At 47.1% G+C, this 13,941-nt stretch overlaps 1 protein-coding gene across 3 annotated transcripts; it reads right to left on the minus strand.

Moving 5' to 3' along the window:
* Positions 1-2: 2 nt before the first annotated feature.
* LOC144717313 (uncharacterized) lies at positions 3-12,259 on the minus strand. Of its 3 annotated transcripts, none has more exons than XM_078592793.1 (4): positions 11,830-12,259; positions 8,253-8,758; positions 7,661-7,720; positions 3-6,626 (listed from the first exon to the last, which is right to left on the minus strand). In XM_078592793.1, the coding sequence occupies exons 2-4, from the start codon at positions 8,755-8,757 to the stop codon at positions 5,944-5,946; spliced, it is 1,248 nt and encodes a 415-aa protein (XP_078448919.1). In that variant the 5' UTR covers position 8,758; positions 11,830-12,259; the 3' UTR covers positions 3-5,943. The 3 variants fall into 3 exon arrangements, with proteins under 3 accessions (XP_078448919.1, XP_078448917.1, XP_078448918.1); XM_078592791.1 differs by having other exon boundaries at positions 7,661-7,747; XM_078592792.1 differs by having other exon boundaries at positions 7,661-7,747; positions 11,968-12,253.
* Positions 12,260-13,941: the final 1,682 nt, after the last annotated feature.

Raw genomic sequence — 13,941 nt, forward strand, 5'->3', positions numbered from 1 at the left:
TCGTCGTGGAAGTCGTTTATTACACACCTAACAGCCTGCACCGTATGTCACGGACTCGCACAAGCGGTTTAAACGAGAGGAGCGAATGGATGTAAGACCAACGTAGCATTCGTGAAGGATGTCGGGCTAATTGTCTGCAGAATAGTTAAAGCGAAGACCATTTGATTCACAAGCGAATGCGGAAAGTGGGCAAATGCGGGCCTCGTTGAGCTGGATTGGAGACTTAACGCTTGGTTACTGTTCTAAAGTATTTTTAAGTTTTTGCGTTTTATTCTGATTTGTGTACACACTTATTCTGTTGGCATCATGTCACGGGGTGAGAAAATTCCACTTGGAACTCGTGCAGCTGTCGGCGCACCACCTTGTCATAGAACGGGCCCGAGAAGATGACATTTGTCCACACAAGGGTCACTTTTTATAAGCAGAGTATATTCATCGCATGACAAACCAAATAGTTTTCGTTTACACCATTGGAACCTCCTTTGCCAGTCGCAAAATATGATAATTGTTTATTTACCCTTTTATCTGGCAACAAAACTGACACCTTTTTACAAGGATGTCATGTTTGCATTGACCACAATACCTGCAGTCAGAATGCAAACAAAAAACACAACTCCGATAATGTATGCACTGTCCTTGAAATTGATTGGTCCACACCTGAGACAGCTTTTCTTAGAGCCTAGTCTCACATGGTGTTGGACCAGATGACACCAAAAGTGTGCCTTTTGAGAGCTGGAATATGCTGCAATGCTGAAAATGTAATAAATTGAGTATTTTCCAGTCAACGGTGACCGACCTGAATCCATCCACCTGCTACACTTGAGAACCCAGTTTTAGTCACAGGCGAGTGTGGCTATTGCCCGACTTTCACCCCCAGGGTCTGAGCAGTGCTGATTCGGTGCTTCCGACAGTTAACGAGTCCCTTTGAGCCACCTGGCCAACCTCTGCGTGTCATGTGCTCGTGGCGGCGGTATTGTACACCAGCAGACACTGAACACGCTGTTGGTGATGCTGATATTGAAAGTTGTCCGACGGCTACAGGTTCCCGTTTGCACATGTAGCCGGTGTGAGCTCACCTGTAGTTTAATCACACGAATAATTGCGCACTGCTAATAGCTAGGGGGAGCTAGGTGCGTTTTTATCATTAAAGTGAATGCAATGGTGATCAGGGATTGCACCCAAAGCCCTACGTTCACTGTGTACGACGCACACTGCCACTCTAGATTTGGGCTAATTTCGGACTGAGAAATTGAGCTGCGGTGTTGATGGGGAGTGGTGTTTCTGATCGCCATTGCAGAGAGCACCACTGCCCTTCTGAGGAATACTTTGAAATAAAGTTTCACCTTTTCACAAATCCCACCCGGGTGCTCAGCTCATACCTGTCAACCCCTCATCAGTGCCTACCTTATTGCAGACCAATTCAGACCGTATTGGTCACACAGTACCCCTTATAAATCTCAACGTTCATCCTACGAAGTCCCATCACAACGAAGAAACACAAATGGTCCAAAAAAATGTCCGGATTGAAACGGCTGTATACCATATGGACCTGAAAACTCATTTATTGTACAAAAATACGGGTAACCCGTATGGGTTGACAGGTATGTCAGCTGTTGTGGAGTCGCCCACGACGCAGAGGACGCATCAACGCATCTGTCTCAGAACTTGATTAATTGTATTGGCGATTTAGCCAACCGATCCCCCCCACGCAAGGATTCGCGATGGGAGGAGAGGGGGCATGGCAGACCGGCTACACATGCACACGTTGATGTTTATTCCATGTTTTTCAGGATGGATTTTTGCCTTTAGATTTACTGGCTTGTTCAATAAAGATTGTTCTTTAGAGGGGTGGCCGAGTTTATTTTATGCCATTACCGGTGGTGATGGGTGCGCTGGGTGGAAGCCACGGGACATTTGTGTACACCAGTGGTTCTCAACATTTGCGATAGCCAGGTCGCTTCTAAAAAATACCTACATAGCTCAGTGGGCCTTACCTGGTAAAATAAAAACATTTAGTTCAGTTCTCAACATTTAGTTCAGTTCTTGACTTTTGTTTCAACAGTAACCCCCTTACCTGGCCCTCCATGATTCTGAAAAATGTAAGTGAATAATGAACATCAATATTTTGACCACTTGTTCATTTTGGGAGGTATCCTAACTAGCTCGTAACTGCCAGTGAATAAAAGACATTGAACAGACATTCCACTCTTGGAAACCACATTGTTAATGATTAATCAGTTTAGGTCTTTTATATCGTTCTAGGTTACCATATGGATTAAAATTTTCATCAATTTATATTGGAAAATTAAAAAAATGATTATTCACCAATGACTCGTGTGTGCTATAATTTCACACAAATAACCTCACGTACCCCCAGGGGGTCCGCGTACCCCCTCTCCTGTTGAGAACCACTGCTGTACACAAACCACTGCGATTGCACTTAAAGATGCAGCGAGTCAACGCATGTTAAGGGTCATATTCAAGAGCCAATCAATAGTTCTGCCCTTTCTGCTCCAAATAATGACCATTGCCAAACGTCCGGATCTATTTCGTGTATATTTTCTATGCATTTCAACTTATTTTCTCGGTGTTGCAAGGCAATCTCGATGACAAAAGGTATAACGTTTATTGTATTACTCCGAGTACGACACTTACCTACCTTGGTGAGATGAAAGCCAATCATCACGAACCAACAAACAGCAACATCGCAAAGGCGCCAAACACATTGTGAGCGATTGCTTTGTTTTGCTCGATTGAGGAGAGGTCAGGAGTGGTAGCCCAGTGTTTCTATCTCCAGCATTCTTCACAAATGTTAAGAGCGGGGAGCACTTTCGCCGATAAGACATCAATGTCAGGGTCACCACACATTTGAAACCATTGGGTTTCACAGCACGATTGTGGAGGGTGTTTTCACATTAGGGTTATTGTCAGAGGCCGCACTAAAGGTCACCCAGGATCGCCAGTGACCTTGCAATGAAGAACACAGTTCTAAATTGGACTCCATTAGTTCTCCTCTGGGGCAGAGTCCTGGATCAGGGCGGGGTACCTTACCTCAATTCCAGCATACCCACAGATACCCGCAAAGGGTAACCCCCCCCCCACCTTCCACAAGTGAGCTCCCAACTAAATAAAATCATCCACTTTTCCTCCGTTTTACCCACGGACTATCGAGGTTTCCTTCGCTTTACCTTGCTGATCTGGTCAAGGAGCATAAACCATCCTCGCAGCAGCGGCTTTTGGCTAAGCGTTCGAACAAAGACGGTCACCACATCGTTGCGCGCTTTCAGATGCACTTCTTCGGCCCTTTGGAACGCTCTTCCTTCCGATATTAGGAAGCCACTGGAGCTATGCACTTTTAATTATGTATTTCGTTTGTTGTCCCCCACCACCTATGATTAGTACGGCTGGCAACGTACCGTGCGAAAGAAGTTCAACATACGGTACATGCAGTAGATGCATTTAAAAAAAGGACGCAACAACGCGAAACCGCACGAGAGAACTACCTGCCCGGTAGCGCATACAGCACACAATTTCCCAAATCCGACCGCCATAGCCGCATGGGTGAATTGAAATTTCTAATTCTGAATTTTGCGTGGAAATAGGTTTAATGTTGTATGTTGAACTTATTTCGTACCGTACTAATCGGAGGTGCGGGGGAAAGACAACAAACTAAACACAAAAAGCTATTCTAAAATAAATAAGTTACCCGCATATACGAGAAATCGCACAAACCAAACTCGCATATGGAAAGGGGACCCTGTACTTTGGAGTAAAGTGGAATTTTGTTTGATAGGCAGGCACGTGGGAGTGGGTAAAGTGCTAGCCTGACTCCAATACTATCCAGTCGGTGAGCTTCATTAGCACAGTTGGCTACGCACGGTGCGAAAGAAGTTCAACTTACATACATTTGTCAAGACTACGCGAGCACAATCTACGCATCCCAACGAATACCAGGTAGCAGTGGATTCAGCAGTTGTAAGAGGAACATGCATCAGGAAACCAGCAGTAGCAACAGTGAAAAGCACCCAACAGTAGTGAACGGCAAGCAGCAGCAGCAGCAGTTGTCGTGGATGAGCGTCAACAATTCACAAACAGAATATTTACAACTGGAAAAATTCGATGGGCTATAAAGCAATTCTTTTCCACAGATGTCCAGGAGATTACAGGAAGCACTCAGGACGCACAGCGCTCCCGGCAGTTTAAAGTCAGTCAACCGGTTCTCGCAATGAAATGGCTTGTCGAAAAACCAGTTTTGCTCGCAGTACTGTATTACATATAGTCGTGCCCGTGTGGCCACTCGTGAAAAGAGGATTTCAGCTCGGCCTGTGGAAGCTCCGTGGATCTCCCCCCCTCTCCCTGTCACCTACTGCCCTGGCCTTCACGAGGCCCGCTCTGTTAAGTGAGAAATCACAACGAATGCTTTCAACGTGGCAACCATCGAACATCGATCATTTATCTCCAGAGCGACAACACTGCCCTGGTGAACAGCCAATGATCGTAGCCGTCTCTTGCTGCGTTTCATTGTTGTCCGTCTCTTTGTTATCTTTTGCCTTCCCTCTGGGTGGGCCTCATTCAGACCACATCCATCTTTTAAGTCTTTATCACGCAAGTATGTTCCGATTGACTTTAATTATTGGCAAATTATTGATAAATATGCACTAGCTGCAAAATGTATTATACGCTGGGAATCTATGGATAAAATGCATACTCTTAGGCTTTTTCGGTAAAGTCACGTAGGTAAAAAAAAATAGAAGTAATAATAGAAATAAAATAATAAATCACGACGTTTCGGAGGCAACACAAGTCTCCGTCATCAGGTAAAATGCACCTTATAAATTAAAATTACTGTGCACGATTCCTTAATTTTAATTGTAGATGTGGTAGGACAAATTAGTCATGGCCAGTAATAAACCGGCTATCCAAAGCCTCGGCGCAAGGCGTCCTACCACCCTGGTGCTTTGCAAGAGATGCAATGTTGCTGTGCAGTACACTTAGCACAAGTTCCACCGCGCGCACTCGCTGTCTTCAAGGAGTCAGTATAGCACGGTGTTCTTCACTAATTTTCAGAGGGAGAGGGCCACTTTCGCAGATATGACATCAGTGTGAGGGCCACCACACATTTGAAACCATTGGGTTCGACAACACGAAGGGGTGTTTTCCAATGTTGTGTATTGCTGGGGGCCGGACGTCAGGGGCCGCATTAAAGGCCACCAGAGGCCACCAGCGGCCGCCAGTGGCACGCAGCACATGAGAGTTACATTGTGAAACTACAAAATCAAATTGACTTTGGCCCAGAGTTCCCAAGTCTCGTGGGAAAATAAGCAGCACTGTTTTTACAAAGCAGCCCCAAAACAAGGTCAAGCTCGTGTCCAGAGGGAAGGGGCAGAGCCTGAAGAGAAAGAGGTGCAGCCTAAACACCAGAGAGCAGGCATCCAATCTGAAAACACTAAACAAGAATAGGGATTTGGCTTCAGAAACCAATATCTGAGAAAATGTTATTTGAAAACTCATCCCGAGTGGAGACTGTGTGCACATGTACATCTGTTTGTGCGAATTAATGTGTGTATAAAATAATGTGTGTGTTGGGGAAGTACTACCCCCTTACTGTGTGGATCAGTGGTCACTTAAAGTCATCTTGGGAGGTAGTTCTCTTTTACAGTGATACCCAGATTTAGGCCCTCCCATATTGTGCTTTCGCTATAGCGTACCCAACTTCTTGATAGGCAATCCCATTTTGCGTACTGTGTGGTACATTGCCCTAACGTGCTCGAGATCATCTGTGAACTACTGGACATGTGAAAAAAGAGCTTCATAGCTCATCGGATTCCTCCAGTGTAAATAAATAAAGATCCGGAGATTTAACAACTTCACCATTTACGTCGTGGCATTCAAAAAATAATTATGCTCGAAACTACCGTCGCATTTCTCGCTCCCCCAACTTGCTCAAGCTCTGTGGGTGCGCTGGTGACCTTTTAAGTGTTGACTCTGCTTGAAGCATTTGTTGCAGATCTTGCACCGGTAGGGCTTCTCCCCCGTGTGCGTGCGCTCGTGGACCCTCAAATTGCCAGAGTTTGAGAAGGACCGGTTGCACACGCTGCAGCGGAACGGCTTCTCTCCCGTGTGCACGCGATGGTGGTACCGCAGGAGCGAGCGCCACGCAAAACTCTTTTTGCACACCGTGCACTCGTACGGCTTCGCCGAGTTGACGTTCAGGCTCGCTTGTCGCGAACCGCACCCCACCATGTAAAGCTGGCGCTCCGCTGGATTTTCCTCTGCAAAAGCAGGAATCTGCCGCACATCGCTCGGCAGAGCCTCGGTAATGTTCAGTGGCGCTTGTCGCCCGTGAACATGTCGATTTGCTGGAGGGTTGGACGTGTACAAGCTGCGCAGAGAAATGTTTTCCACCTCGTCAACTTGACAGCTTCTTCGCATTCTGTCTCCTGTCTGCTGCTGCTGTTGTTGCTGCTGCTGTTGTTGCTGCTGCTGTTGCCATGAACATGAACTAACGTCACCAACGTCATCAACGTCATCAATGTCACCAACATCACCAACGTTCGTAAAATGGTTTCCCATTGCTTGGAGTGAAACCACATCTTGCACTGAATTGCCTTCGATGTCACTAGAATCTGTAAGGGCATACCATTGAACATGTTATTAAGAAGCCATAGGCAGTTAAGCGAAAAAAATCGGACATTTGAAAATGCTTCACATTTGCACTTGAGTCGATACAGTAACTTCTGTATCATACCCTTATGGTCGGTTCTGGAAGGGACTCCATGTCAACTGTTGTCTCTTTATTCTCCCATTTGATTTAGTAGCGACCAGAGAGTCGAACTGAACTAATAACTTCAACCGTTAACAAAATATAGTTGCTTTCGATTTTGGACTGTTATCAAAAACCAAAGTGAATTTACTTTTCACGAAGGAACAAAAACTATGAAACGTAATTTGGGTAACCAGTTTTAACCATTTCATGCATTGGATATCTAAATGTTGTTGTCACCAGCTGTCTTGCATGCCATGGTGTGCATCTACACTATAAAAAGTCCACTTCGAAACTCATTTCTTTAGAACTGCCTTTCTTGTTTAGTTCGTTATCCTTCCCCCGCACCTCCGATTAGCACGGTTGGCTACATACGTGCAAAATAAGTTAAACATACATACATACCTTTCCCTCAAGAAAACGGTAAAGGTGCACTTTTCTGTGGACTCTCAAATCAATGTGCGCTTCTCCAATGTGTTTTCGGATTGTATTGCGTGTTCGGCATTATGAAAATTAGGACGTATGCATTCCCGTGGCAGTATAGAGAGCAGAGTGACACAAAGCACAGATACAGACAGTGATAGACACAGAAATGTAGAAACACAAAGAGGTGAATGTTGCAGCAATGGTGCAGTGGGTTAACAGACTGAGCTAAAAACCCAGCCCTGAGTTTGATTCACGGCCATGGCTTTTACTTGTGGCAGGTGAAATCTGAAGCAGTCCTGAGAACCACCTTCACCAACTTGCATCAAGCAGCTTGGTGAAGTACGGTCAACAATTATCATGACCAACGTAAGGTGGGGAGGCCTTCATACAGAAGTAGATTGACAAAAGGATGAATATTATTATCAAAGGGGAATGGGAAACGTTAAAATTGGGTTTATAATTTGGTTTTACCTTCAAGGGCTTCCGTCTTTATTAAAGGTGATGTGTCCACAGCTTGCGATTCTCCCATATCTGGAATGAAGTTCCTCTCACTTTCATCTGTGTAAAGCATAATGCATTCGCAGGTTTATTTTCCAAACCTATGCGTTATTTTACAAGTTATCTAAATCCAATGACTAAATACCATAAATGAGATTTAATGTTATAACATAAGTTGAGACTTAAAACTTTCGTGACTGCAGGAATTCATATTCTTGGTTCTTTCGGTAAAGTCACGTAAATAGAAAAATAAAAAAATGAAAATAAAATAAAAAAATACAAATTAAAAAAATGTAATTAAAATAATAAATTGAAAGTGGGGGCAAGCCTCATAAGCAGCTACATTTGGAGGCTTGCCCCCACTTTTCTCTCCGCCTGATGAAGACCGCTTGTGTTGCGATCGAAACGTCGTGGGTTTTTTGCTTTCATTATTTTCAATTTATTATTTACATTTTATGTTATAATTTTTTTTCATTTTTTATTATTATTTTCTTTATATTTACGCGACTTTACCGAAAGAACCAAGATTATAAAATAAGGTCGGCGAACAAGAATACAACTTTACCGTTCACTTTGTAATCTTCAATTTCATTCATCACACTGTTCTCAGGCAAAACGACAGTGTTGGCCGAAGGGGAGCCAACAGCACACATTCCAGTGTTATCAATGTCTCCCAGCCTCTGCACTGACAGCAGCAGTTCCCGGCTCAAGCCGCTGAACAGCGCGAGCAGCACCTCCACCAGGCCTCCCAGCGTCATGTCGCCAGGGGAGGAAGCGGCGGCGTCGTCCCAGCGCAGCATCCCAGCGTCGTGGGGCTGGGCACCCTGCAAGTCCTTCACCACCTGCCGCAGCACGGCGTAGAAGCCGAAGGGCAGGCGGTCGCGTGCCGTAGCTAGCAGCTCCGCCCGCACGAGGCCATCCCCGACGCAGGCGCGCAGGACCCCGTAGTCCCGGATGCCCAGCTCCGAGTCCATGGCCCGGGCCACCTCCGCGTTCACGCCCTGCGCCTCCAGCCATGCCGGGAAGTCCCCGCTTGGTTCCAGCACTGGGGTGGTTACCATGCATGCCATTCTGATGGGAGGTAAATATTTGAAAACAGTAATGAATGCATCAAAGACAAGAAACTTCTCACAACCACCGTGGAGATGCGGCGATGAAATCAGTTTACGCGAAGATGGATGGAAGCAGCATTGATCTGCGAGGGATGGCGACGGCACGGGGATGAATTCCTCCAGCAGTGGATAGACAATGGCTGATGATGTTGAGTGCACATTGAGACTAATTGTCTCTTTTAAGGGGGAGATAGATGGCCTTATGAGCCCTTCTATCCGAATTTGATTCCAGGCCATTGCCACCATCAGTGCCAATTGATGTCTAACCTGGTCCCTGGCCTTTGACAAACAGCTGAAAATCATGATCAGGAATAGAACATTGTGAAGTTAAACATATTTACACAGGTTAACTGAAATGCATGTAATAGGCAAGAGGAGGTAGCATCGATGTAATTGGTCTTTGAAGCTACAGTAAAACCCCGGATAGCCAGACTGAGAAGCGGAGTGCTCTGGGGCTGATTACATACAAAAATTGCAAAACAATTCCGAGCAGGCAGCGGTATTTGTGTGCTTCTAAGCCACACAGTGGTCGCTAGGGATTACATCATCACTACACCAGCCAATTAGCTGCCAGGAAAGTCATCCTGATGTAATATGGCTGCTGTTGATGCACCAAGTCCCCAACCCAATGCGACATAGCCCCCGGTGAAGTCAGTTGGTTTTGTTTTTTAACAAAGTCAGTTTAACACGTAGTGAACTTTCGCCCACCAATATTATCCACAAGAGATTTTTGGGTTGGATCACGTTAAAAAATGTGTCATTAAACACGCCACCACCCGATGACACAGCCAATTACTTAGGTTTGTCACATAAACAAAACGTGCCAATTCATTACTAGTTCAGCACACCAGTGTGTTTGGAGAGTAAAACCCACATTTACAATTCGAGTACCGTGAGCTTTCGCCAGCAATTACAACTAGCATCAGGCGGACCGCCTGGCTGAATTAGTAATGAATTGGCATGTTTTGTTTAAGTGACAAACCTTACTAATGGGCTGTGTCGGGAGGTGGCGGGTTTAACGACACGTTTATATCTACGTGATCTAACCCAAAAACTTCTATTATGAACAAAAAAGTTAACACGTGCGATTTTGCGTGCATTTGTTTAATGCGTGGTGTGCGAGTGCACTTGATTGGGTCAAACGTGTTACTTTGCGTGAAAATGTGCGTGTTGAAGGTGTAATCGACCTTCAGAGATGCTCATTAACAGTCTGTTAAACAAAAGGCACGGGCGTGGTGCTGACCCACCAACCCCTCGTGTGCCACAGTGCCGGCCTTCATAGGTGCTGCTACTCATTACCAGCACTTGCCCCAACAGTCTGTTGAGGCTACACGGTGGATCTTTGCGAGGGCGCGGGTTTGTTTGGCGGCCTCAAAGCCGAAATTTACGCAATCCCGTTGAGAATCGGATGATTAAAAAATGAGAGACCACGAGAGAAACCGCGAAGAGATGCCCCTATGGTGTTTTTTTTGTGTACAGGTGGGGCCAGATGTTCTGTGACCTCCCCAATTAACTGACCCCGAATATATTTCCACCAATTTGTTTCAAATAATAATAAAATAAGTTTGAGAGAATGAAAAGGGGGAGGGGAGGGGTCAAAAGACATCTCGTGCACCCAGTCCTTAATCGAGTGAAACATGAACGAAGGGCCACGTGTACCCCAAAACCAATGCCCGCCATTCGCCACTCAGTGAGGGTGACGTCACAGCGGCGCCTGTGCCAGGCAAGGTGCACGTTAAGGGGGGGGCAGACCGAGCACACACAAAGACAAAGATCCTCCGTGTAGCCCTTAAAAGACTAGGGTCAAGTGCTGTTAGCAAGCACCTATAAAGGCCGGCACGGCACAAGAGGGGGTGGGTGGCCAATACCCACTCCCGGCCGCCTTTGTCTCCCCCAGTGGCGATGTTTACACATCGCACCAGGTACTCATTTGATGCCGAGTCGATCTAGGGGATGCCCTGCACCGGTTCGAGATAATCTTCACTGGTTGTTGGCCGTGAGCAGGAATCAAACCCAGGTCGCCAGGTTCGTAGCGCAGCGTAGCGCTAACCACTACCACTACACTACCGCTCCACACACACACAGACACACACATAGACACACAGTCACACACATATACAACAACTGCCATTCGCCACTAAGTAGCAGTGACGTCACCACGACGCTTGTGCCAGGCTATGTGCACCCTGAGGCCACGTGAAGTGTAGAACGCCCGCTGGCAGGATGTCACGGGGCAGACCCAGCAGGTGCCACGGGTCGACTGACCGAGATGACCGAGATGACTGGCTGATGCACAACCTGTGCCCCCTACTGTGCCAACTTGCTGTGCTTTAGCCACCCGGCGCTCCGATCGTTGTTGTGAGCGTCGCTCCTCGGCCCTCCGTTGTTGTTGGAGGGCGACTGCCTCCAACTGCCCAGTAGCGTCCTTCACGAGCCTCCTCCACTGAGGCCGATCTTGACACCGCTGGTATCAGTCATCGGCAAATCCACTCAGCTCCACATCCTCCTGTACCACATCACTCCATCTCTTCTCTAGCCCGTTTAGCCCCCTCGATCCGGCCGAACAAAAGCTGTTTAGGCATGCGGTGGCTGGGCATGCGGGCTACATGGCCCAGCCAACGCAGGAGGTGCTCACCGTTGGGACTTTGTCCAGATCTTTCAAGGATTTGGTTAAACCCAGGATGGATCGCAGGCAGGCCAGCCTGAATGTTTCTAACCGGCGAAGATAGTCCATTAGAGGGGGTCCACGTTTCGCAAGCGTAGAGAACGGAGGGAATGACTGTGGCCGAGAAGACACACAGACAGACACACACACACAGACACACACAGACAGACACAGACAGACACGCACACAGACACACACACAGACAGACAGACAGACACACAGACAGACACACACACAGACAGACACGCACACAGACACACACACACACACAGACAGACACAGACAGACACATACAAAGACACACACACACAGACAGACACAAACACACACACACAGACAGACACACACACACAGAGACTACGTACGCGACTCCGTTTAGTCTCCGGGCCCAGGCAGCTTACGACGATGTTGCTGTAACTGATGATGATGTTGTTTGTTTGTTGTTGTCGTTGTCGTAGGTGTTGTTGCTGATGTGGATGATAACGTTGTTTTGTTACACTCACGAAAGGCTGTCGATGTTGGAAGCGGCGGCCTCAAAACGAAATTAAAAACCCAACCCGGATCACCAAATCGCTCCGACAGCTGCCTCCTTTATAAAAAAAGAGAGTCAGGGACCGCGGCCATTTGACACCCACTCGATTCTGCGGCAGTGTCGATGAAACCCAACACCCAGGGACGCACGTGGAACTTCTTTCGCACAGCACGTAGCCCAACCGTGATAATACTGGTAGGAACCACCTGGTTCCACCAGCCCACAGGGGATTATTGTGTCCGTCCGTCCGTCGCGAATCCAAAAATGGGAGGGGTGGATCTGGGTGGAGAGGGGAGGGTGAGGATGGTGGGGAGGGGCTTGGTGGGGAGGGTGGGGAGGGGCTGGTCACCCCGTGGTGCCCTTATAAAACTCAACGTTTAACCTACTCACGCCGGCTTGTGCCCGCCCTCATAGTCGACCATATTTGCGGAATACACCACGCCGCCGTTGACCCTGGCCATTGACCGAGCAACCCAACGTTCCTACCAGCTCCCTCCACAGGAATGTGTTTATAATCGGAGGTGCAGCGTTGAGTCGTCTATGGGCAGTGTGAATCTGTGGGCAGTGTTGAGTTGATGGGCAGTGTTGAGTCTATGGGTAGTTATTAGTCTATGGGGCCGTCCATGAATGATGTCACGCGATTTTTGACGATTTTTGACCCCCCCCCCCCCTCGTCACACGGCGTCGCAAAAAGGCAGACCACCCCTCAAATATGACGTGACAAAGCTCTGCCACCCCCCCCCCCCAATAAGACATGCTTCAAATCGCTTTAAACTATTGTCATTGTAGTGCGTATTTAATGTGGCGCTGCACTCTGATGTTGTAGGAGAAAACATTTATTAAAAAGTATATTTAATGAAGTAGAACATGTTGTCTATATTTATTTAAAGTTGCGCATTTTGATGTGACGTCACATTTCGCAAACCCCTCCCCCCTCGTCACACATCGTCACAAATGTCTGACCCACCCCTCCCCCTAGGTGCGTGACGTCATTTATGGACGGCCCCCGTGATAATAGGGTTTTCCCATTTCTGGCAATTAAACAGGTGTTCAGATGTTAAAACACCAAACTGAAACCTTTGCAAGGAATCATGTCTGCATTAATCACATATACTTGCGGTGAAAATGCAAACAAAAAGCATGCTCTGAGGCTCTGGGGTCACACCGCTGGCTTGCTCTGCCCGGCCCTGAGAAGGACTGCGGGTCAGAGGAGTCCCAGGGTCTATCTAGCTGGTCTTCAGTCTTCAACTGGGTCTTCGGACTTCGGCTCGCGAACACTGCCCCTATCTCTCTGGCTCCCCGTCTTTTATACTCATTTCCCCACCGAGGGGCGGGGTTCTGAAGGATCACAGCACACCCCGCAGCCCCCACCCGTTGGGAGGGGCACGGGGGATCCAAAGCCCACAGCCCCCTGCGGGTAAGCGAAGGGTGCTAGCTGTAACCGATGTGTGTTTGTCCCATAACACCACTACACCAATATTAAATTATTGTCTTTGTGCGCTTCGCCTTTTGGCGTCCTCTGGTCTCTATATAACTGTGTTTAGATTATTAATTTGGGTTTAAGGGAAAAACCACGAGATATTATTAATTTACGTCAAAATCTCAGGGGCATGATTAATCCGCAAATCGGATAAACCACACGCGGATAGTCGAGAGTCTACTGGACAAATAAACCACCACTCACACATACCAGTTGCACACAACCTAACTGCACATCATCAAATTCGGGCCTACTTCTTCTTTTGTACAGCTGATGTAGATGCAGAGGAACTATAAGTTCACATTCAAGGTGGTCAAGCCAGATAACTGCATTAGGAGCAGCAGAGTGTATCGCTGTGATGTCTTCTTCGTATTTGTGGATCGGGGCATTGCGTTGTTATATGTTGTACTGTCTGTTCTGGATGACCACAGTCGCACACCTGAGGATTTTTAATTTTCCATTTGT

The sequence above is a fragment of the Lampetra planeri genome, chromosome 3 (assembly GCF_965212315.1).
Source record: "Lampetra planeri chromosome 3, kcLamPlan1.2.h2, whole genome shotgun sequence".
Taxonomy (NCBI): Eukaryota; Metazoa; Chordata; class Hyperoartia; order Petromyzontiformes; family Petromyzontidae; genus Lampetra; species Lampetra planeri.

Coding starts and splice junctions, on each gene's coding strand:
- LOC144717313 (XM_078592791.1), bottom strand. CDS start 8,757: ATGGCATGCATGGTAACCACCCCAGTGCTGGAACCAAGCGGGGACTTC. Junction 7,748..8,252: donor TGAAGATTACAAAGTGAACG/GTAAAGTTGTAT, acceptor TGCTTTACACAG/ATGAAAGTGAGAGGAACTTC. Junction 6,627..7,660: donor AAAGACGGAAGCCCTTGAAG/GTAAAACCAAAT, acceptor ATGCCCTTACAG/ATTCTAGTGACATCGAAGGC.